Here is a 23607-nt window from a genome sequence, read left to right as displayed (position 1 = left end):
ACAGATTTTCTCCGTACAAGGCCCATAGTCCAGGAGCCATGGGGTTGAATCTTGTTTTGTCGGGTGGAATTTTTTTCTTTGCTGTTTCTTGTAGCTTGGGTGTACCTCTTCAAAATACAAGAGGGTGCTCGGTGATATCCCTTGAGCATTTTCTGATATTAAATTCCTCTGGGTTCATTGCAGGTGGCATATTGTTATTGAGATTTACAAACAGATCTGCCACCTGCAATGAACCCAGAGTAATTTGGATGGAAAAAGGACACCAGTAACAGGGCACTGATCCCAATCCACCTACCAGAAGATGTCAAACTTGTTCCAGACTACATCCTGAAGATGATCCGGTGTGGCTGCAAGAGTGAAACTCCTTGTAGCTCCAAGAAATGCAGCTGTTAAGTGCATGGTTTGCCATGCACAACGTTCTGTACATGTTTTAGGGTAGGATGCTCAAGACCCTAATACATAATATTATTACCATAACTTGGGCATAAATTGTGCTTCGTTGCCCACCCTTTTTTTTTTGCCTCCGCCCACCCACCAGATGATTTCTGGCTACGTCTCTGCAGTATTCATTTAGAATACATGACCTCCTTTATTAATAGTCATTGTAGACGATCCATTCGATGCATTTAATCCTATAATGCATGCAATATCATAAGTCTCTATTTTTGTGTTACAGGCCTGGCTTGAAAGGGTTAATACTAATCATTTGGAATGCAATGCATTTCCCATCACCCCTTGTATGACAAAACATTAGAGAATGTAAATTGGATGCATTTAATTTATATATTCAGCATGGAATATCATAAGTCTCTATTTTTGTGTGATTTTGGCATTTTCGGGCATGAAGGGGTTAATAGCTGAAAATGCTCAAGGGATATCACCTAGCACCCTCTTGTATTTTGAAGAGGTACCGCCAAGCTACAAGAAACATCAAAGAAAAAAATTCCACCTGACAAAACAAGGTTCACCTATAAATCGGGCTATCTCTCCCGGACTACCAGCCCCAGGTAGTAATTAAAATCATGATTAAAATGGTCAAATCCCATCACATCAATCACGATTGTTGGTATTCATGCATGAACCTGTAATGTAAACTCGCATGACAAGCTTGTAATTTGCTGCCACCTGCTGGCTGGTCTAGTCCCCTGGAACAGAGTGCAATGAATCATGAATGTTTACACCTCCTATCTGGTAGCAGCTAGCTAGCTAGCTAGTTGTTGGATGCTCGTCAGTTGCGATAGTCGTTGGATTTACTAGGCAAATAGCTGGGTGGCAGAAATTTCTACACATTCTCGTTTGGCATTCACAGTTTACATTAGAAACCATCGGTAATAATCTGAAAATGGACAGGGATGTCGGCACTGCGGCTACAACCCCGCCCGGCTCCGACCCCGCACGGAAACGCAGAGTGCACGGCATGCTGAAGCTTTACTACGGGCTGAACGAGGAAGGAAAGCCTGCGGATCAAGCTGTATCGCTGGACCCCTGCGACATTAACGGGCCACATTTTGATCCTGAGGTCTATCTCAATAAGGTAAATGACAAGACCGACGTGTTTATTTCTTGCGATATTGGTGGCGGCATTATGATACGATATTGAAACGCAAAATATATATGTTGCCACTATCTCAAGGCCTTTTTGGTTTTGATGAATGTCAATGCAGGGAGAGATGCAGTGACAGGCTTGTGTCATTCACTGTCGTATAAAGCTTATTGATTCTTGCTTTGTGTTGTTGTTTGCTGTTGGTGGTTGCAGCTGAGGAGAGAATGTTCCCTTGGAGAGCTGATGGATCAGGAGAGCTGCATGGTGAAGCAGATTTGCTCCTTGGACAGTGACATGCAAACACTGGTGTATGAGAACTACAACAAGTTTATATCTGCTACAGGTGAGACAGATCTCCAGCTTACACTTTATATCACATTTATGTTTCATTTTTATGTATTTGGCCGTTAACTGCCTTCGTCTCGTTTATTCTCCCAGACACTATCCGAAAAATGAAGAACGATTTTAAGAAGATGGAAGATGAGATGGACTGTCTCTCTACCAACATGGCCGCCATCACAGAGTTCAGCGCCCGCATCAGTGGGACTCTCCAGGACCAGCACACACAGATTACCAAACTGTCAGGTATGAAATGCAATGTAGCAGTGTCCTAGTAATTAAGTAGCCTTGAGAACCAATGGTTCTCGAGCCTAGTGGCCCATAGGGCAGGAGCCTATCTACTGATTCATTAGTGTGAGGCAGCTTGATGTACAAGTACTGTACACCCCCTGGACAAGGCGCTAGTATGTCACAAGGACTTACCCCCAATCCAACCCTTGATGCTGAGTGCCAAGCAGGGAGGCATTTTTTATAGTCTTTGGTAGTGTCCTAACCTCTGATAAACCCGTGACAACCAGACAAACCAACCAGCTTCTGGTCATAACCCTAGCATCATATTGATCTTGAGTGAACCGTGAGCTATTTCTTCTAACCCCCCCCCCCCTCTCTCTCTCTTTCTCTGACCCTACCTACTCCTCCTTCTCATCCAGGGGTGCACACTCTCCTGCGGAAGCTGCAGTTCCTGTTCGAGCTGCCCGCCAGGCTGAACAAGTGCCTGGAGCTGCAGGCGTACGGCCAGGCCGTGAGCTCCCACCGCCGCGCCCGCTGCGTGCTGCAGCAGTACAGCCACATGCCCTCCTTCAGGGGCATACAGGACGACTGCCACGCCATCATGGACAAGCTGGCACAGGAGCTCCGACAGAAGTTCAGGTAGCGTTGATTGATTGATAATATATTGGTACTTTCGGAAATTCAGGAGGAAAGGATATCCGCATACTGGACTATAGCTCCCAATATTTTATTTTGATGAGCAACGTTTCGACGACACAGGGTCTTCTTCAGGCAGGAAATTCATAGTTTTGCCATACTGTACCATGCAGTACCGACAAACACCATGACAGTACTAACGACGACAACAACAGAACACCTCAGCATAACCACAGACCTGTGCACAACATATCACCAAAGCTCTCTATAGGATAGTGTGGAGTCAAGTGTAACACTTTTCTTTTTTTTTAATTATCTTTTTATTGAATTTTGAGTTGCACAGTTACAATCAAAACAATATACTGTACATGTAATCCAGACAAGTGTAACACTTTTTACTCTTTTCTAAATTACTTTGAGATTAATTCAACTACATTAGTCATGTTTTGCTATATTATAGTTACACACATCTATTAATTTGTCATATCATTTAAAAGTCACCATAAATTACATAATGGGTACAATACTGATTTATTTTCAATAAGTCAGATGTTACAGTTGACCCCACAGGTCAGGTCAAGTGTAACATGGTGTGGGGTCAAGTGTAACACATTACAAAACAGATGCAAATAAAACCATTAAGACATTTTATGGTTAACTCGTCATTAAAAACCTTTTTCCTAACTTAATTCATCATGTATTAGCCTATTTAACATAGACAAACATTTAAAATGTATAAATATAAATGTAATCAAGTGGAACGCATGAGAAAAGTCAAACTTGAATCAAATATAATTGAAATTACAAAGTCATTACATCTAACACCGTTTTTTTTTTTTTTTTTTGCATTGTCATAGCTGAAAGCGGGGGGGGTGTTACACTTGACCCCATCACTGTCAGCCTGAGAGAACCTCCTAGCTAATAAAATGGGGTAGTAGTTAAAAAAAAAAATACTGAAAACCTTTTCCGTTACCTTATTATGTCATAAAATTTTATGATCTTCAGAAAATGAGCTGATTTCTTCCAGGTAGGCAGAGGACCTAACAGAGCAAGTACAGAGTGAGTTAGCTTGTTTCTGACTGGGTGAAATCGGGGTGTTACACTTTCTCCCCTATATATTATAAGGTGTAGCATCCTCCCCCACAGAGGCCCAGACTTTGTTTCACAGTTTGTTCAGCAGGACAATACTGGCACGAATGATCTACGAGACTGATTGGTTCAGAAGGATGTCTTCATGGGAAGATATTGATTTTTCATATGTTCATGACCTGGGTTCCCTGTACACTGAAATGCTTAGCTGTGGACAACGTGGGGCTCAAACCTATGACCCTCGTTCTCTTGTCGACTGAGCTAGCCATCTCTTACATGTGATCGAAAATTGTACTGTGTATTTGTGATGCTATCCAGGAGAGACGTTGTTGATGGGCACATATTTTCATTTGTCACATCTTAAAATGCTGTAAAAATACCGGAGACTCTCATCTACTTTGTATGTGTCTGTAGGGACGGTGGATCGAGTGCAAAGGACCTGTCAGAGTGCGTGGAGCTGCTCCTGCAGCTGGACGAGCCGGCAGAAGAACTCTGCGACAAATTCCTGAGCCATGCCCAGTCACGACTGGAAGCAGACCTCCTGGGACTGGAGGCAGAGCTGATACAGCCTCCGCCCTCCGCCGCGGCGGCGGATCCCTCTGCCGGCCCCTCCCCCCGCCCACCAGCGGCTGGATCTCCCTCTGACACCCTCCTGAAAGCCAGCGCCTTATCCTCCCCTAGCTCCAGGACTGACATTCTAGAATTCATCGACAGGGGCTGCAATGAATTTGTCAGCAGCCTTTGCCTGGTCATTGCTTCCTATCAGGAACTGTTTGTCAACCGTCTGCAAGAGGGTGAGCTCGCGTCAAAGAACATCCCGCAGATGGCTAACGGTAAGCTGCATGCTTTTGTAGACGCCCTGGCCACTCGCTACTTCTCCCTGGTGGAGCGTAGAATCCAAGAGGAGAAGGGCGTCGGGGACAACTCCCTCTTGGTGCGGGCACTAGACCGCTTCCACCGCCGACTCCAGGCGGTGACCAAACTGCTGCCGGGCTCCGCCGTCCCTAGCCAGGGGACGGCCATAGTGGTACGGGCGGCCAGGGAGAGGATCAGGCAGTACCTCTCTGCCCTGCAGAGCTTCTACCTGGACAGCCTGACGGACGTTAGGCAGGCGCTGGCAGCGCCGAGGCTCTCCGTGGGTGGGGCCTCAGCGTCCGGGGGGGGCGGGGCCCTCCACGGCGGGCTGGCCGCTGGGAAGGACGCCCCCGCCAGCCTGCCAGAGCTGCTCTCCTCCCTCTCGGCCTCCATCCTCAATCAGATCAAGTCGGTCCTGACGTCGGTGCACCTCTTCACAGCCAAGGACATCACCTTCTCCAACAAGCCTTACTTCAAGGTGAGCGTGATAGATTTCGACGTTGTTGCTGAGCTGTCTGTATTCATTTTTAAGGTCCCTTATTTTTAACATATTTTGCCAATTTTTGCGATTACACCTTTTTCTCTCCACAAAAAACATGTTTTCTCTCTCTATGTCCATCCTCTCCTCCTCCACAGGGAGAGTTCTGCAGCCAGGGTGTCCGGGAGAGTCTTGTGGTGAGCTTCATCAAGTTTATCTGCCAGTCGTCCCGGCAGTTCTGCGAGAGCGCGGGAGACAGAGGAGGTTCCACGCCCCCGGCTCTCCTGCTGCTGCTGTCTCGACTCTGCCTGGACTACGAGACCTCCACCATCTCGTACATACTCACGCTCACCGACGAGCAGTTCCTCGTGCAGGTGAAAGTCACTTTCAACACGTAGCCGAGTGAATCGGCAGTCATCATAAACCCTCGTGGTGTGAGTCAAAGGAGAGCAGAAAGCCCTTCTATTGGCAAAACTGTCATGTGTGTCCGCCTCGCAAGAGGAAGAGTGTGGGTTCGAATCCCGCCCTGGGCAAGCCCTTTAACATGGGTTGAACTGAAAGAACACATCGCAGACCAGAGTACTACCGTTACATACTTTACAAAGAATGAAAAGTAAGATGGAGAATGTTTGGTGGTACATATTGTTTAATTGTGCTCCCTTCCCTGTTCTCCTCCCTCTCCCAGCATCACAGTCCTGTAACCGCCGTCACCGTTTTGTGTGCCGAGGCTCGAGAAGCAGCACAGAAACTACTGAACCACTACGTCAAGGTGCATTTACACTTTCTTAACAACAACAACAGAACATTGCAGCACATGGCCCTTTCTGGTGTATTTCTCTGCTAATCTGTTTAATTCTTTCCGTGTGTTGAAGGTCCAGGGCCTGATCATCTCCCAGATGCTGAGGAAGAGCGTGGAGACCCGAGACTGGGTCAACACCATAGAACCTCGGAACGTCCGCGCCGTGATGAAGAGGGTGGTGGAGGACACCACTTCGATCGACGTGCAGGTTAACATCTGCTAAGCGTTCTATTTCCGGATGTTGACTTACAGCATCGCCTGTGTGATTACGAAGGGCCAGGGGCGGCTGTGGCTCAGGAGGTAGAGCGGGTCGTCCAATGATTGTAGGGTCGGCGGTTCGAATCCCGCCTCCTCCTGTCCACATGTTGCCTTGGGCAAGACACTGAATCCCAAATTGCTCCCAATGAGCCGGTTGGCACCTTGCATGGCAGCTGCCGCCATTGGTGTGTGAATGTGTGTGTGAATGAGAGGCCATTGTAGAGCGCTTTGGATAAATGCGCTATATAAGTGCAGTCCATTTTCCATTTTACCATTCATAAAAGCCTCCTCAGCTGTATAGAGAGCCTCCCCTGGGTGTGCCGTGTCCTGCTCAGCTGCTGCTCCCTGTATCCCGCTGCAGGTGGGTCTCCTGTACGAGGAGGGTGTGAGGAAAGCCCACAGCAGCGACTCCAGCAAAAGGACATTCTCCGTCTACAGTAGCTCCAGGCAGCAGGCCCGCTATGCACCCAGCTACACACCCAGGTGACACTCCTGTTTTGTGAACAGTTCTGTGTAGTTGTTTCCTTTGCTATTTCAAAGGACCGAAAGCATATGTACGTACCCGCATACACGTAAATACTAATGGAGGACTTTTTTTTTTCCTTAGTGCTCCCATGGACACCAATCTCCTGAGCAACATACATAAGCTCTTCTCTGAGAGGATTGACATCTTCAGCCCAGTAGAGTTTAACAAGGTACTGGTAGGACCAGCTTTGTGGTTAGAGTGTCCGCCCTGAGATTGGGGGTTTGATCCCCAGCTTGGTCATACTAAAGACTATTAAAAAAAAAATGGTAGCCAATTCCTCTCCGCATCAAGGATTGGATTGGGGGGAAGTCCCTGTGACATACTAGCGTCATGTCCGGGAGGTGTACTTGTACATCAAGCTGCTTAATGCTGAGGAATCAGAAGATAGGCTACTGCCCTGTGAGCCACTAGGCTCGAGGACCAAAGGTTCTCAAGGCTACTTACTTAGCCGACATCTTGGGCTCATACATTCCTCCACCTTCCCCACCATGTCACTTTCCTAACGCTGTGTGTCTCGTCATTTACTTTGGATCCTCTTCCCTTTCGGCTCATCTCGACTCTCCCTCAGGTGTCGGTGTTGACGGGCATCATCAAGATCAGCCTGAAGACGTTCCTGGAGTGCGTCCGCCTGCGCACGTTCGGCCGCTATGGCCTCCAGCAGATCCAGGTGGACTGCCACTACCTGCAGATGTACCTCTGGCGCTTCGTCAGCGACGAGAACCTGGTCCACTTCCTGCTGGACGAGATTGTGGGCAGCACGGCCCACCGCTGCCTGGACCCCGCCCCCATGGAGCAGAGCGTCATCGAGGTCATCTGTGAGAGAGGTTAAAGGGAAGATCAGTCAGTCCGGTCATACGTGTATTGGAGGAGCTGAAGGGTGTTGATTGGTTAGTGAGGCCTTATCTGGGCAAGGATAAGTGAGGGTCATACAGTTGTAAGTCATGCACTGGATTTTCATGATGTTAACGCAGTGTGTTCGGGGTCAGAATGAGAGTCAATGTTAGATTTAAGAACTAGGTTGTTTGGGTGCTGGAGGAGTTATGGTGGGGGTGCCTGATTTAATTAGTAATTATTTGAATGTCATCTGTAAACGTGATGCTATATAAAATCCAAACTTTCATGAAATAGAAATAATTAATCTTTCTCTCATGAATGCTCTTAATCATCCCTTTTCCACTTAACCCTGCTGGCTAAATTATGATGATTATTAAGATTATTAAGATGTATTATTACCTGTGTGTATTCAATAAAGCATCTATATAATATTGAGATCATAATGAATTGTCATTATTATGGGAAAACGTAGGCTACATTATATACCTTGTGTATTCACATACTGTACTCAGGTAAGGCTACTAGCCATTTGCTAATACGGTCGTCAAGGGGCGTTTTCAGCGGGCTAAAAAAAACGTGCAGTAAATATGGAAGTAGGAGGAGCCGAGGAGGCTACATACAGCATTTGTCAAGAAGGTGGTCCTTCGTCAAAGTGGAGAATTTGATTGGTTAAAGAGTCGCCTCTCCATTCTCTTCTGATGGTTAAGTCTTAATCTCATTGGTTCAAAGGGGAGTCATGCAGAGCGGGTCCGCCCTCTGGCGAGCTGCGTGAAACCAGTCGCGTGGCTACGCGCAGATACGGACAAAGGTGAGCTAATAAATATGACATAATATGTTATAGTAAACCCTGTAACATTATCGGGATACATTGTGTATATTCAGCATTGAGGATTATCATCTTAGGTAAGTGCTCATGAATATTAGGCTATTTCTCCTGGTGAATTTGGACATGAATAGGGCCTATAGCCTACTTTGGTGTTCTTTTTAGATCTCTTCATCATTATGGTTTATGATAACATAGTTTATTAGATTAAGCTCTTAGGTGTTTCCCCTCTATCTTTTATTTTTAGATGATCTCTTCACCGTAAAGTCGAGGGCATACGGAGGTACATTATATGGAGCTATTGTACCCACTTTTTATCCCCCATCACTATGTAAAAACTGAACTGAATATTTTCTATCATAGTAGACACACTTCTTCAGTCAACAACACCACTGTCTCTGGCTTTGCTTCCTGCAGGAGACGAACCATGAAGCCCAACAAACACAGATCCTCACATTCAGCTGAGAAGGAGTTCGGAGGAACTCTAGGTGAGTCACACTTTGTCTTGTCATGAATGTATATGATGTATATGATGCATACTGTTGATACAAACCACATTTCATTGTATTTGCTTCCCTCCTCTGTGAAGGTGCTACGTGCATCCCTGTCTTATTGCCTCTGACGGTTCTCTACCTGCTGTGTGTGTGTCGCTCCCCGGCCGCCAGTGTACTGCAGTGGCCCCCGCCCCTCCCTCCCTCTGCCCAGCTATGGGACCCCTTGGCCCCTGTGCTCGTACTGGGCTGGATGGCTCTGCAGACCTTCCTGTATCTGCTGCCAATGGGAAAGGTATGAAAAACTCCTACAAAAAAGTCATATAATCTATAATAAAGTTGTACATATTGTTAGTTTACAGTATATGTATCATTTCATCTGTTTTACTTGCAGGTGTCTGAGGGACTAGTGCTGAGGGATGGGTCAAGACTCAAGTACCCCATAAACGGTAATGTAGGGGTTGGAAGGTGCTCCTGAAGAGTGTGTGGAGAGAGGAATACTACTCATTTACGAGCATTACTATTGTGTTAGAGAATCTAGTCACAATGTGTTTTTCAATGAAGTTTCATCAAAGTTTTATTGACATGGATAGGTTGTAAACTACTTGCCTTACTTTTTATCAGTATCTGCTGGTGTCCTTTGAGCTATGACAGCCCTAGTCTAAAGACACTGATTAATGCTTTTGCACACAGTACAAATCTTCTACTCTCCCCAACCAACACTCCCCCCACTTATTCTCTTTCTGACTCCCCCCCCCCCCCTCACCTACACACACACACACAACACACACACATTACTACTAGCTCTTCCTTGCTAATTCTGTTTCTCTCTCCCTCCTAGGTTTTCATGCCATCTGTGTCACCGCTGTGCTGCTGGCTCTGTTGCTGTGTCTGGGGATGCCTCTGGGGTGTCTGTTTGACCTGCTGCTGCCCTTGGCAGTCTGTATGATCGGGGTGTCCTTCCTCCTCTCCCTCTACCTCTACATACGGTCCTTCTGGGCCCCTCACCATGCCCTCGCTCTGGGGGGCAACACAGGTAAGAAGAGGGGTGGATGACTAGGGGAACAATCTTAGTCAAAAAACTTAAAAAATAAAAAGTGTGCAAAAATACTCTTTCTGAGCTCACACTTGTTGTTCATTCAGGCAATCCCCTATATGATTTCTTCATGGGACGAGAGCTGAACCCACGGATTGGAAGCTTTGACCTGAAATATTTTTGTGAACTGAGACCAGGTCTGATTGGCTGGGTGAGTTGAAAGGCAGTTAGAACTCCTTCTTTATCAAATAATCATTATCTGATGCCAAGCGCAATGTGGTCATGCAATGTTTGTTTAAATAGGACCAAATCACAACTTCTGAAATTCAGTGATATTCCCATCAGGTGGTGATAAACCTGGGGATGCTGATGAAGGAGGTGGAGCTGCGCGACAGCCCCTCGCTGGCCATGGTTCTGGTCAACCTCTTCCAGCTGTGCTACGTGGCCGACTCTCTGTGGAACGAAGTGAGTTTCTGGTCCTGGTGTTGTTGTCAAGACCTCCCAAAAACCGAAACCAAGTCATGACCAACACCAGAGTGTATCAGGACCAAGACTAGACCAGGACTTTGAGGGGTTGAGAGACCGAGTCCAGACCAAGACCAAGGCAGGGCGAGACTGAGTCAAGACCAGGCCCAGACCAGTGGGAGTTCCACACCGCATGGCACGCTTATGATAAAAATGTGGAACCTCCATATCGGCACTCCTCAAATTGATCTGACAAGTTATTGGTTGCATTTGAAGTGGGAGGTTTTACATAAATTAGACAACAAATAAATTAGATAATGCACAGGCAAATGAGTGATATTCCCGCAGTTGTGGTCTTGACAGGTCTTGAAATAAAATCCTGAGTCCTTTGTCCGAGACCGAGACAAGTGGTCTTGAGACTGGTCTTGAGTACCACAACACTACCTCGGGGACAAGTACGGAAAGAAAAGTGGTAAAAGAGTGGTTTGGAGTGGACTGCAGAATGCTAGGACTCCAGTCTGACCTTTACCTCAATGCTGTCATAGGGTTATGGTTAGGTGATCTTCATTAAATGACTCACTGTGTTTCAACAGGAGGCTGTCCTTACCACGATGGACATTGTGCATGACGGCTTTGGGTTCATGTTGGCCTTCGGGGACCTGGCCTGGGTTCCTTTCACATACAGCCTCCAGGCCGCCTTCCTGGTTGTGCACCCTCAGTCCCTGACTCCTCTTGGAGCCTCAGCTATAATTGCACTGAATGGTAAGTTAACAGTGTCCATTACTCATTCTGATTGTTTTTTAAGACAATGCTATGCACCCTCGTGAATAGAATGATTGATGAACAGTAACCGAATATCACTTCATCACCCTGTCCTTAGGATTAGGGTATTATATTTTCAGAAGATCCAACTCTCAGAAGAACCAGTTCCGACGTGATCCTACACACCCCAGTGTCACAAGTCAGTTGAGTTGATTTCTGTTGTCTCTCCTGTCCCATCAGCATCAATACCATCTAGTAGATCTGTTTAACAGTCTTGAGAGCAAGAAGAGAATTGGGTCATTGCTCTGGCAGCAGTATTCTCATTGCTGGATATATTTCAAAAACATATCTTTTTTCATAATGTATTAAAAAGTTAATATTATGCATGGAAGAATCTAGGTCCAACACAGAGCAGATGGGAAGTGAATAATTAGCAGTCTGATACAAAGCTGAATTAATAAATAAAAAGTCAAAAGTCTTCCCTTGCACATTCTTGCAGACCTGGAAACTATTGCCACGGCAACAGGGAAACGCCTGTTAGTGTCTGGCTGGTGGGGGCTCGTTCGTCACCCCAATTACCTGGGTGACCTTCTAATGGCCCTGGCGTGGTCTCTACCATGTGGTGAGTAGAAAACAATATCCCACAAGATCCTCTTTACAATCCCCCTACATTAGAGACACACAAAGCATCAGAAAACCCTTACCTGTGATGGATAATAAAATGTATCATTCTTTTGTAATCTGTAACTACTGTCTCTGTTTTCAGCAATTTGACTTTGTATCAGGAGCACGATAACAAGTTTGTCGTTCGCATTGTACTTGTTTCTAGGATTCTCCCATCTCTTGCCTTATTTCTACATTGTGTACTTCACCGTGCTGTTGATCCACCGAGAGGCTCGTGACGAGAGGCAGTGCAGGGCCAAGTACGGCCTGGCCTGGGACACCTACTGCCGACGAGTACCTTATCGGATTTTCCCCTACATATACTGAGCTGTGCCATATACTGAGCTGGGCCACACCACTCAGGACAGCGCCAGGAGTATGCACTGCAACATGTTAAGGATTAGGGGCACTTTACAAAACCCAACCAACTGAACCTATACAAATAAACTTGCCTTGAACCTTCAAAATGTACCTCTACCAATGCATTGTGGAACCCTTCATAGAAAAATAACTTCAATATACCAGGTGTCTGCCATTCTGCTGTCTGACCTGGGGCCCATTGCACAAAAGTAGAATTAAGATATCCAGGATAAATTATAAAGCTGGGTTTGGTTTTGTCTCGCATGCACATTCATTGTACATACATGCGGGATGGGGTGCACTGTATGCATTGTAAATTTGCATTCATGTGCTTTCTATCTTGTACTGTACAGCGCTGTTTTGAAGGGTTCTTGATGGATGACAGTTTGCTTACTTGCCTATTTGATTTACTTGCTTTGATTAATTCTTATACAATAAAGGACATGTTGCTCTTATACAATAAAGGACCATGCATGTTACTCCTCCATGTGTATTTTTTTTTTTTTTGGGGGGGGGGCATTGGTGGCACACAATTTGTGGTTATTGGACCCGTCTGTCTTAAGCTGATGTGCGGTGGAACCCTTTGCTGAACAATATGAAATTTAGTGAACACAATAACAGTGACAATAACTATGACGTGTAATTTAATAAAAATGTATGAATATAGACTGAATGAATGTAAAATAATGGTTACAATGTTTAGATAATGACAGTAGGCCTACTTCATTGGATGGCAATATGTAATGAGCAGTGGAATAACTGTAATGAACACATTGGTTTCCGAACGGAGTGATTTGAGATATGGGATACGATTGATAGATCCTGGCTCTTAGCCTGGTCTGGAGCAGGCTAGCTCCACAGGATACATCTCCATGGTGACTTACGCCATAACATATGCAACATTCTTTCATACAACCAGATCACGGCTAACTTCAGCCAGGACGACTGGGAAATCCCGGCTTAATCCCTTATCCAGGTTTTGGGCCCATGGTATTAGTTTAGAATACTATCTGTTAGCACAGACCTGATTCAATAAAGGTGTTTAGAGTATCATGAGCAGGTACTGTAACTAAGGAAGACTGGATCATGTTGGTTATTTCTTTAATATACAGGATAACTGGAGGCTGAACCTAGTTTAGTTTCTGAAACTTTATTGCATTTGGAATCATTCAAAGAAAAAAAAAAATCAAATGTTATTCACAATAAAAGGAGTGAAATTAAACTAACATATTTCTTCAATCAACACACCCTTCCCCCTTCCTTTCTTCCAACTGTCCTCTACTCCTCTCTTCTCTTTCTCCAAAGCATTCCTTCCATCCTCCCTCTTCCTGTACTCTGTCCACAGCCCCGCGGCCAATCCTGGAATCTGACGGGTATTATCAGTCACCCAGGCTTGAAAAAACTCACACTTCTTCATGGCCAGGAAGTACTTCCTCCTCGTTTCCCCATCTTCTCCTCCTTTGGGCAGGGCTGCCCTGGCCTGAGACAGAGCTGAGCGGAGCTGACTCAACGCTGCCAAGCAATATCCCACAGCATCCCGTCTGCTTCTCCCAGTCATGATATGAGCCACTGCCTCCACACCCGTAGCTGCGGCTCCGGGGTCCTCTCGGTCAAAGTAGCCCCCGGCCAAAATGGCTGCCTCTCCACCCTCGAGGGCTTCCTGGAGTGAGCTGAACACCCTGTCCAAGTTCAGGGCCTCTGACAGAGCTAGGACCATCTGGCAGAACTCCTGAATTACATCTGGCCCCAAGTCGCCGTTGAATAGGCGTAGGGAGAAGGCGTAGCCAAACAGAACGTTGACCAAGCCATAGCACACAAGTGGAGAAGGATTAGAGGACAGCGAACTCAGAGGTGGGATTTTGAGGTTAACTGGAGGCACATCGCACATTGGTTTGGGTCTCTGGGCCTTGTGTTTATTTCTAGCCTTTCTCTTGACCTGCTCTGTCACTGCATTACCTCTATTCTCAGGTGACTCATCTATAGTCTTGACTTTGTTTTCCAAAACGATAACTGTTTGGCTTTCAGGCCCTGCTTTTTCACAACTAGACGAACATGTTCTTTGTTGCTCTTTCAAAGTCCCCTTATGACCTTCCGTGTCCTCGACCTGTCCCGTACAGCTCCCTCCCTCTCCTGACGAAGCTTCTCCCTCCAGCTGGCCCTTATCCTCCACCAGTTCCTCGACCAGAGCTGCCCCCCCCTCCTTCTCCTCGTGCCTCTCCCACCACGGCCTCCACAGGGGTACCAGTGCACCTACAGCCCCACTCTTGACCAAACTCATAAACTGCTCTTTCTCCAGGATAGTCAGATGCTCCCACAGAGCCTCCTCAGACATTGTTTCGATGTCCAGCCCTGAGAACCTGTCAGCCAATTCCAGATTCCCTCTGTCGTCAATTCCCTCATCGACCCCGTGCTCTCCTTCCCCATCTTCACCATCAATCTCTTTGAGTTTGGCTAAAATGTCCTCAATCTCCTCCTCTGCATTTCCTTCTCCACGTGACTGAATCTCAGCTAGCCTGGAAAGAAGTTCTAAAACCTGCTGCGACTCATCCTTTGCACCCCCAGCTGACCCCTCCTCTGTTTCAAACACACTTCCCATTCCTCCTTCTGCAGTATGTCTCAGTTTAAGCAGAATATCCTGCATCCTCTTCCTCCCCTGGCTTTCCGTTTCATCCATGTCTTTCAGCTCCTGCATCACAGACTCTTTATAGAACTCCTCAGAGCACACCGAATGGTCCGTACTGCGGTAGCACCCCAGGCCACAGTAAGGAATGTTGCAACGTGGGCAGGTGTAGCGATAGGGTTTAGATAAGCACAGGCCACACACTACGATTTGTGTCCTGTCACCTGCATCAGCAGACCCGCTTTCGGTGGCTGGTGCCAGAAATCCATAGTTACCGATGGTTCCTCTAGCGGGAAGCTCAATCCCATCTCTGGTGACAGTTTCTGATTCCGCGTCAGTCCATTCATCTCTGGGCCGGATGTCTGTCAGCAGCTTCCTCAGATTGGAAGGGATTCTCTCCCGAAGAACAGGATTCATGGTGGGTTGATCGCGTTCGATTTAAAGTTAGCTGCACCAGTTTTTCGTCTGAAAAAAGTAATTGTATTTATAAACTGCGTTTGACGTGGGATGTACATAGATTAATGTTCAATTCTACAATTTCCGTAGCTATCAGCTTTTGAATGCCTCTTACTACGTTGTTAATCGTTCAGCGTTGGCATTAAAAGCAGCTGTTGTCTGTTAATGTACCTCCATGGTCCGAACGTAATATCAGCATACAGATAACATGACGTTAGTATGTCGCTAACATCTATTTTAAAGAAATAGCTAGCTCTGTAGTGCAGAATTTATAGTTATATCTAACTGTCCAAAGGTGTTTACCATGCAGGGGTCGCATGTGCAGTGCCGTATGTCGTGTTCACGGTAGGCCGTAGAGAGGATCTGGCTGACGTCAAACTGTTGTAAAACAGTCGCAAAACGTTCCCTCAAAAAAGCTCTGCCACTCTAAACTAGTGACCACACTAGACAAATTGGCATTTGCGGTAGAGTATTTATTTATTCTAAAAGAACAAGTGTCAAATACAAGTTGTTTTGAACACGCCTTTACAACAAATTATTATTTTTACAGACTGTAAAGAGCATCATAAGTCAAAACACATTCCCTCAAAAAGCTGTCTCTGCCACTCAAATATAAATTATCTAAACAAATGTTAGGGACCACACCAGACAAATTTGGTGTTTTCTATATCTAGAGTATTTATTTATTCTAAGAGCATAATCAATGTTTTGAACAAGCATGTAAAACAAATTATTATTCCAAAAATAATGTGTAATGCTCCACATTTGCATCTTCATTGAACTCCAGATTCTAGGGGTGCATAGTTGGAGTGCTGCTTTCTTTGTATGCAGCTGCCTGGCTGTCTTCCTCTGACAACTGTTACAAGATACTACTTGAGTTGCAATGATTTTACAATGAGCTTCCACTGCTCTGACTGATCCCCAAGGGTCCCTGTTAAAATCCCTTCTTCACCAGCCACTCTTTCAGTTCTTTATCAAAGTGACCTTTAACTCGAATTGTCATGGTCACCTCGTTGACCTGCATTGGGAGGACTTTACCAGTAATTTCTTTCAGATACTCTTTTACATCCTTTTCGAGAGCCTGGTGAGACATTAAACAAGCAGCATTTAATTAAGATATATACGTCACAAAATGTTTTGAGCTAGGTATTTAATATGTAGTCTGTTGTACAATTACAGTGATAACTAACAGTTGAAAGTTCAACCAACATCAGTTTCCTCTCCCTCATGCTAACACATTTGCCGTTCTCCCCGGTAACTCACCCAGATGTCCCCTTCCACCTTCCGTAGAAGGGTTGTCCTGCGAGAGCCGTGTGTGATGTCAGTGTAGACAGGAACATTGTGCATGCGAGAGCGGCGAATCATGTATGGCAAAGCAGGGGGCATCACTGTAATGGTTTTGAATAGAGAAGAACATCATCTGGTTATACTAGCAATATAAATGTTACTGAAATGTAACACAGAGTAATTTGACTTGATAAACCATTGTTTATTCAGATATTATTAGCCCTCTTTCATGTCGCAGTGATATTGTATAAACAGAGCCCTGTAAGTTTATATGAGTAAGAGTGCATATCATGCAAAGTTAATGTCCAAAGGCATAAGTCAACAAAGTATTAATGTGAAAAGCTTACTATGGTGTCACCTAAGTGCCAGGGTCTCCTGCATCCTAAATGACAACAAACATACTTTCGCAAATAATTCATCAAGTCTGTAAACTAAAAAAATATTTTACAAGTACAGCACCTGCTACACATGATTACCAGTTCTACCCCACCAGGACTGTTGTGTGCATGACGCATGCGCATACAGTTCCAAGAAAAACAGAACTTTGCAAGCTGGCAGTTCTGGGACCAATGACAAATTAGTAAATAAGTGTGTTTGTACATGGTGGACTGAACCGATGTGTGCGCTCTCAATAGGTCCCTATAGGGCTCTGTATAATGCAACATCACTGAGCTCTGAAACAGGTTTGGTCTTGACTGAGACAGGAATGAGGTGTCAAACTTCACCTGCTGGAGGCGTCCACCCAGAAGGAGCAGAACAGTCGTGTTTAGGGGGAATAGGAACTCTGGATGGTGGGATTAGTCTTTCCACATAATTGTATTCTGCTGTTGATTCGGATATTTCGTACTTCTCTTCTCCAGCTGAGCTACTACACGCGGTCTGGTGTTGCAGGAAAGAGACGAAGAGGGTCAGCCATCTAGCTAGCAAAATCCACAATACAAACGTATTAGCTAAAATGGATACTAGCCACACAATAATCATTCAGCCAACTACAACACAAACCTCTTGGAGAGATATTAGCCTAGCTATGGATACAGTGATGTTTGCTAGCTTTAGGCTGTGCTAGAGCTAGCTAACATAGCTAGCTAGCAGCGACGTTTGTATCCACAATTTCTGCCATGTTACCAATAGCATTGTCGATTTGCGAACTCACTCGTAATTGAATCGCATTTCTTGCTGTCTTCGGCTGACTGTACAGTTGTAAAGAAGCCCTGACCGCTCTGGGTAACATTGTAATGCGGTGGTTGAAGGAGAGCGCCATGTTGGTTCAGGTGGGAACGTGCGTGGGTGGAGCCTAGGAGAAAATCATAGCTTGATTTTGCCAGCTTAGAAGGCTACTGTAAACTAGAAGTAGAAGGCTACTGTAAACTAAAGAACTCCCACAGTTCTAACGGCACACACACGAGTCATATGTCAAATCGACCGGCTTCATTGGGAATTGTGTGCTTCCTCATTGCTAAGCAATATCTTTGATAGTTGAATTTATATTAATTTATTGGTGAATTAAAATTCCCCATTGACTTGAATGGGAATAGGGAAAATCATGGGAATAGGGAAAATCTCAGTTCAAATATTTTTTTCTCGGAAACCTTAAAGTCGCACTGAAATGAAAAAAGCATTCTGTCCCATTTTGGTTCACACAATTGGCCATAGTGTTCACCTATTCAACGATGTATGACAAAATTCTACTTTTGTTGTAATCTTATATCAAAGTATAATTTTCTTACTTCCTGGAAAACGGTAGGTCACGTGCAATTACGACAACAGGTAGGCTACCTTAGATTTTAGGCCAATTATCTCACGACATCCACCCGTCAATCAACGCTATCCTTCTATCAATCTGTCTTAAGTTCTTAAAACCTGTCCACTTGTCAATGTTCCAATCAAATTCCTCTAAACATAATATCCCACCCTCATAGCTTGTTTGCATCGGAAATACGTCACGGAAGTTAGACGATCTCAAACGTTTCTCTGTAAAAACGTATAACTGTTGTAAGCTTTACAATGTATTTATTTAGAATTTATTATTGTATTTTTTTTTTTCCTTCTTTCTCCTCCGTAACCTCCACTGCTTGTGATATGAGTCTGTTGTTGTATAGCCTACTAAATGTACTCTACCTGACTTACTACTGTACATGTATACGCTATTTGTTTAAATAAAGTTTATATATATATATATATATATATATATATATATATAAAAGATCTCAAACGTTTCTGTGCGACTTTAAAGTCGCACTGAAATGGACGTTTGAGATCATCTAACTTCCATAGTTTGACGTATTTCCGACGTAAACAAGCTCTGAGGGCGGGACATATGTTTAGAGGATGATTGATTGATTTGATTGGAACATTGACAAGTGGACGGGTTTTAAGAACTTTAAACAGATTCGATAGAAGGATAGCGTTGATTGACGGGTGGATATCGTGAGATTATTGGCCTAAAATCTAAGATACCTGTTGTCGTCATTGCACGTGACCTACCGTTTTCCAGGAAGTAAGAAATGATATACTTTGATATAAGATTACAACAAAAGTAGAATTTTGTGCTTTTTTTGGCATACATCGTTGAATAGGTGAACACTATGACCAATTATGTGAACCAAAATGGGACACAATGCTTTTTTCATTTCAGTGCGACTTTAAGGCCTACAGTTACCAAACTTGGTAGAGAGCTTAACGGTCAAGAGTCCTACTCGGGAAAAATGAATTACACTGATGGGCCTGACGGTGGCGCTATAACAACCCACTTTACCTTTTGGTCTGTAACTCTTGAACCATAGGTTGTCAAGTCAAAATTTCTTCTAATTTTTAATTACATTATTAAAATCAAAGCCATTGTAGGATTGAATGTAACCCAGAGGAAGAACTACAAGTGCATGCACACAACATCCAACACACACATGCATACTCAAGACACACACCATACACACCCAACAGTAATAATGACAGAATGGGCAACCACGCTTGCAATTTCCCCAAATTGCACATTTCTAGTTGACACCTGTTAGTGTTGGCTGACTGATGTTTTGTTTTTGTTTTCTTTATGTTTGTTTGGGTCTGTTTTTGTCTTGTTTTTGTTAGTGTTGGGGTTTTGCAATATATAACGTCACTTGTTGTACAATGTTATTTTATTAATATAATTTTTGCCTTCTACCTCTTGTGAATTGTCTATGCGATTGTATGTGTGCAAAAAAAGCCAATAAACAGTTTGAAAAAAAAAGAAAACAATTTATATTGCTTATTAATCTGTCCTAAAGCCTATAACCCATTTACCTTGTCATAATCACAACTGACATTCATGAACTCAAGTCCTCTACATAATTTCAAATCAAGGGTACAGTTTGACACATTTCTTTATGAAAAAGTCATTTTAATAGCATCATCCCATTCAAGAAACACATGAGGGTTGTGAATAAAGTTTAAATCTTAACAAGTTTACATTATGGTTCACATTTACATTATCTTCACGTCTTCCTCTGCGCCTTCCCCACAGGATCAGCAATGACCACGATTCCCCATGCAGCTAAACCTGAAATGGATTTAGCTGTTACCATAGCCATTTTGACACTGACATTGAAACGGCATTCTAAAGTAAGACATCACAAATACCATGCAGTCAAAGAGGGTCTTTGATGCAGTTATTCTGTACCATGTTCTGTACTGTACACGAACGCGTAGTCTCGTTACTCACTTGCTGCAAAAGCAATCTGGGCGACAGTTCCCACTGTAGTGGTTCCGCCCTGTCGCAGAGTTTTTCGAGCAGCTAAGAAGACATATCCCGCAGATAACAGAAGACCTCCACCCGACAGGAGCCGACAACTCCAACAGTTTCCAAACAGTTGACTTGAAACTGGTGCCGCGGTCGCTTGCTCTGGTGGTGTGGCCATGGCGTTAGACGTTAGCTAGTAAGTAGCCAACTGTTACCTATAGTAGACTATAATGTGCTAGCTAGCAAGCAAGCCTTCGGGTATCTTTACTAGCTAGCTTTCCAGTGCATTACTCATTAAGTTTCTTAACTTGACGTTCTATCGACATACAACGACTTGATAGCTTCATGGATAGACATCTTGCATGATAACCTTCATGCACAACCGTCTGCTTCCTTGGCCCGGAAATAGGTGCAACCAGTATTAAAGCCCCCCTTCACTTCCTAACTCATGCTGTTTAGTTATCCCATAGACATACTGTGTGTTCATATCTATGTTCATAGCTATGAGTTAGCCATACTAGTTGGTATGATGATAGGCTAGTTCTTGAAAGCCGATGTTTTTATTGATATTTTCAGAGACATAACTTCTTGTTGAAACATGCAAAAGTGCTCCATGACATTCATATCCAAAGTTCTTCATTTAAAGAAAAGGACTTTATCAAGCATTTGCTGCAAAGACCATTTTAGTCATTGATGCCACAAAACTGGTGTTGAAACGGTCTCTTTCTCTTCACTGACATTGATGTGAAAAAAAAATAGTGTCTTATTTTGAGGGTCCTCCAAATGATCTTGCAATGTTTTCATTGGTCTCTGCAGCTTCTTTGATCACCTGCATGAAGAGGGCATTCCTCCTTCTTGTCTCATCCATTCTCACTGGGTTAGACTCAGGTAGATTCTAGTAAGTATTGCAAAAAGAGAGCAGGTGAATGTAAGCTAAAATAAACAAAGACATGACAAACGTCGTGAAGCTTGACTTGCTGTGACTCCTAAAGTAAGCTAGTCCTTGACATGGAGATCGTTTTACGGCTATACAAGGGTTTTATAATCATATAATGTGGGAGGGATTATGGCTTCGCTTACCCTGAGCATTTCTTTCTTTCTCTCCTCATCAGGAGGTATCGTTGCCCACATGCCATAGCCAAGGCCAAGCACTCCAACACATGCAATAGAGGCCAGGATCGGACGTAGACCGCTCATCACGCTAGCTGATATTCTTTTTGCAACGGCGATTTTGAAAAATGTACTTTCTAAAATTCTACTGTAGGTCAGCTCATTGCAACCGCTGACAGCGACCGACATGCACTGCAGTGCATCATGGGATACCAGCTACTTTTATTTTTTAGATATCATGAAAATAAAATGGCATTCAACCTCATATGACCTTAGTGAAATGAATTAAATGAATGATGATATATTTCTAGAAATGATTAAAACCGGTTATCGGGGAAATCTATTTTTATTCGGATGAGGGGCACAACTATGCAGTGTCCAGTAAAGTCCACAAGGTGTCAGTCAAGCAGCACTATGCATTACACAAAATTACGTGGTGGCAGTAGCCTACATTATAAAGTGCACATTTGAGAGAGAGAGAGAGAGAGAGAGAGAGAGAGTGTGTGTGTGTGTGTGTGTGTGTGTGTGTGTGTGTGTGTGTGTGTGTGTGTGCCTGCCTGCGTGCGTGCGTGTGTGTGTGTAAGAGAGAGACAGACAGAGTAAGTCACAATATGTGGGTGCATTGGGCGTTGAAAGGTGATAAATAGAATGTGCATTCATCAATTCCAGGTAGAGTGCAAAACAGACCTTTGCACGATCCCAATGGGGTGTAATGCATTTAAAGGCCAACACTGCAGGGTTGGATTCAAAAAACAATTTTCAAAAGCCAGAGACCCTTACATTCTTTAGCAAGACACGTTCATTGAGAGTACATTTGTTTTTCTGATGTATGTGCAAAATATAATGATTAGAGGCAATGCTTTCCAAACAAAAAAACAGAGCATTTAAGCACATTGTGCTTCACTGTCTTTTAGAAAGTATAGGCCTATGCGATACTGTGATGGACACATTTTCCTGAATTATAACCCAAAAGCCACATATACACGTATGTAACACCATATCCTTGCTCATTTTTCCTCTCCTTCACTGTTCTCTCCCTCCCTCCCACCCTCCTCGATGCTCAGTCAATAATGACACTCCTATGCAGCCCTCATTACATCCTTCAGCCCACTCCTCGCTGAATGCAACAGTAACACTTGCAGATGCCTGCTCCGGTTGCCATGACACCCATGTTTCCCGAAGGTGCCCTGAGCGTCGTAGTGAACATCCATGTGGACATTCTTTGTTTGCTTCTGGCTTAAATCCTGCATGTTTGATAAGTGTCATAATCATTGTGTGAGGTTCACTCCAGCATTTAAAACTGTAATGAGGGTTCTGCATGAAACCACAAAAGAACAGCGTCTGTATCAGTCAAAATAGAAACAATGGAGTGCCCCATTCTCAGACTAAATATTCCACAGCATGACACAGCAGACATGGAATACAGGTTTTCTTCAACATGTTGATTTTAACTTTAAGTGGTGTGTGTCTGTGTGTGTGTGTGTGTGTGTGTGTGTGTGTGTGTGTGTGTGTGTGTGTGTGTGTGTGTGTGAGTGTGTGTGTGTGGCTGTGTGCCTCTGATGATTGTGTGTTTCTCTACATAACTGTGTGTAGCCTACAGAACGAGGCGAGGCAGACACCTTCTCGTGGTGCCCCCTGTCAGTAGCTGCGATTAACCACCATAAGCGAAGCAAAGTCTGCCAACTGAGGGCCACCACCCGGGCTGGTGTTCAGCTGCCACAGGCAGGGAGACTTGCTCTGCCGGCTCCCAACCTAGAATACTGCAGCTGAACTCTGAAGGACTAACCTCCAAAATCGACGTCCTCGAGCACCTGGCCTGCACCACCAAGGCCCTCGTCATCCTCCTCCAGGAGACCCACTGCGTAACATATGCTAGCTCTCCCAAATTTCGCTCTAGCTGGTTCTACCCTAGGCAGGACGCATGGCCTTGCTACGTTCAAGAATGAGTGGTTGTGCGTGGAAGTTGGTGGCTTTAAAATCGTCAACGTCTACAAGCCTCCGCCCTCGTGAATCACACCAGCGTGTCTCCCAGTCTTCCCCCACCCCTGCCTCTATGCTGGCATTTTCAATTGTCAGCACGAGGATTAGGGATACAGCAGCAATACATCCGACAGAGAAAACCTGGCTGCTTGGGCAGCTAACAACAGCCTGGCCATGCTGTATGATCCCATGGCCGCAGCTAGCTTTGTCTCAGGTCGCTGGAAAACTGGGAAGAGTCCTGACTTGGCATGGTT

The 23607-nt window shown here is 44.6% G+C and overlaps 5 protein-coding genes across 7 annotated transcripts; 2 read left to right on the top strand and 3 right to left on the bottom strand.

The window, feature by feature from the left end:
* Window positions 1–1342: 1342 nt before the first annotated feature.
* On the top strand, window positions 1343–7960 carry vps51 (VPS51 subunit of GARP complex; the record flags this gene model as incomplete). The annotated part of the gene is made up of 11 exons (XM_084449997.1): window positions 1343–1534; window positions 1757–1886; window positions 1982–2128; window positions 2533–2752; window positions 4253–5171; window positions 5330–5545; window positions 5857–5940; window positions 6044–6178; window positions 6590–6711; window positions 6836–6923; window positions 7323–7960. 11 exons carry the CDS (start codon window positions 1343–1345, stop codon window positions 7581–7583), a joined length of 2514 nt encoding a protein of 837 aa, XP_084306123.1. The 3' UTR covers window positions 7584–7960.
* A 381-nt stretch (window positions 7961–8341) lies between these two features.
* Window positions 8342–12647, top strand: tm7sf2 (transmembrane 7 superfamily member 2). 3 transcript variants are annotated; one of them, XM_084449624.1, is made up of 12 exons: window positions 8342–8396; window positions 8659–8694; window positions 8829–8899; window positions 9001–9197; window positions 9297–9351; window positions 9744–9938; window positions 10046–10149; window positions 10284–10403; window positions 10997–11165; window positions 11284–11364; window positions 11665–11787; window positions 11995–12647. In XM_084449624.1, exons 3-12 carry the CDS (start codon window positions 8839–8841, stop codon window positions 12153–12155), a joined length of 1266 nt encoding a protein of 421 aa, XP_084305750.1. In that variant the 5' UTR covers window positions 8342–8396; window positions 8659–8694; window positions 8829–8838; the 3' UTR covers window positions 12156–12647. The 3 variants fall into 3 exon arrangements, with proteins under 3 accessions (XP_084305750.1, XP_084305751.1, XP_084305752.1); XM_084449625.1 differs by lacking the exon at window positions 8342–8396 and adding an exon at window positions 8428–8491; XM_084449626.1 differs by lacking the exons at window positions 8342–8396; window positions 8659–8694 and having other exon boundaries at window positions 8863–8899; window positions 9077–9197.
* Window positions 12648–13410: 763 nt separating this feature from the next.
* znhit2 (zinc finger, HIT-type containing 2) lies at window positions 13411–15397 on the bottom strand (the record flags this gene model as incomplete). Its single annotated transcript, XM_084450262.1, has 1 exon — window positions 13411–15397. The coding sequence occupies exon 1, from the start codon at window positions 15223–15225 to the stop codon at window positions 13411–13413; it is 1815 nt and encodes a 604-aa protein (XP_084306388.1). The 5' UTR covers window positions 15226–15397.
* Window positions 15398–15793: 396 nt separating this feature from the next.
* Window positions 15794–17835, bottom strand: mrpl49 (mitochondrial ribosomal protein L49). The gene is made up of 4 exons (XM_084450165.1): window positions 17705–17835; window positions 17277–17430; window positions 16528–16652; window positions 15794–16345 (listed from the first exon to the last, which is right to left on the bottom strand). Exons 1-4 carry the CDS (start codon window positions 17810–17812, stop codon window positions 16199–16201), a joined length of 534 nt encoding a protein of 177 aa, XP_084306291.1. The 5' UTR covers window positions 17813–17835; the 3' UTR covers window positions 15794–16198.
* Window positions 17836–20819: 2984 nt separating this feature from the next.
* uqcc3 (ubiquinol-cytochrome c reductase complex assembly factor 3) lies at window positions 20820–21540 on the bottom strand. The gene is made up of 2 exons (XM_084450537.1): window positions 21344–21540; window positions 20820–21158 (listed from the first exon to the last, which is right to left on the bottom strand). Exons 1-2 carry the CDS (start codon window positions 21458–21460, stop codon window positions 21027–21029), a joined length of 249 nt encoding a protein of 82 aa, XP_084306663.1. The 5' UTR covers window positions 21461–21540; the 3' UTR covers window positions 20820–21026.
* Window positions 21541–23607: the final 2067 nt, after the last annotated feature.

The sequence above is a fragment of the Borostomias antarcticus genome (assembly GCF_949987555.1).
Source record: "Borostomias antarcticus genome assembly, chromosome: 15".
In the NCBI taxonomy this organism is placed as follows: domain Eukaryota; kingdom Metazoa; phylum Chordata; class Actinopteri; order Stomiiformes; family Stomiidae; genus Borostomias; species Borostomias antarcticus.
Note: the sequence above shows the minus strand (reverse complement) of the source record. Positions and strands in the feature narration are given on the sequence as shown.

Coding starts and splice junctions, on each gene's coding strand:
- tm7sf2 (XM_084449624.1), top strand. CDS start 8,839: ATGAAGCCCAACAAACACAGATCCTCACATTCAGCTGAGAAGGAGTTC. Junction 10,404..10,996: donor CCGACTCTCTGTGGAACGAA/GTGAGTTTCTGG, acceptor GTGTTTCAACAG/GAGGCTGTCCTTACCACGAT. Junction 11,788..11,994: donor GGCGTGGTCTCTACCATGTG/GTGAGTAGAAAA, acceptor ACTTGTTTCTAG/GATTCTCCCATCTCTTGCCT.
- mrpl49 (XM_084450165.1), bottom strand. CDS start 17,812: ATGGCGCTCTCCTTCAACCACCGCATTACAATGTTACCCAGAGCGGTC. Junction 17,431..17,704: donor GAAATGCGATTCAATTACGA/GTGAGTTCGCAA, acceptor CTGCAACACCAG/ACCGCGTGTAGTAGCTCAGC. Junction 16,653..17,276: donor TGGGTGGACGCCTCCAGCAG/GTGAAGTTTGAC, acceptor AAACCATTACAG/TGATGCCCCCTGCTTTGCCA.
- uqcc3 (XM_084450537.1), bottom strand. CDS start 21,460: ATGAGCGGTCTACGTCCGATCCTGGCCTCTATTGCATGTGTTGGAGTG. Junction 21,159..21,343: donor GAAAGAAAGAAATGCTCAGG/GTAAGCGAAGCC, acceptor AATACTTACTAG/AATCTACCTGAGTCTAACCC.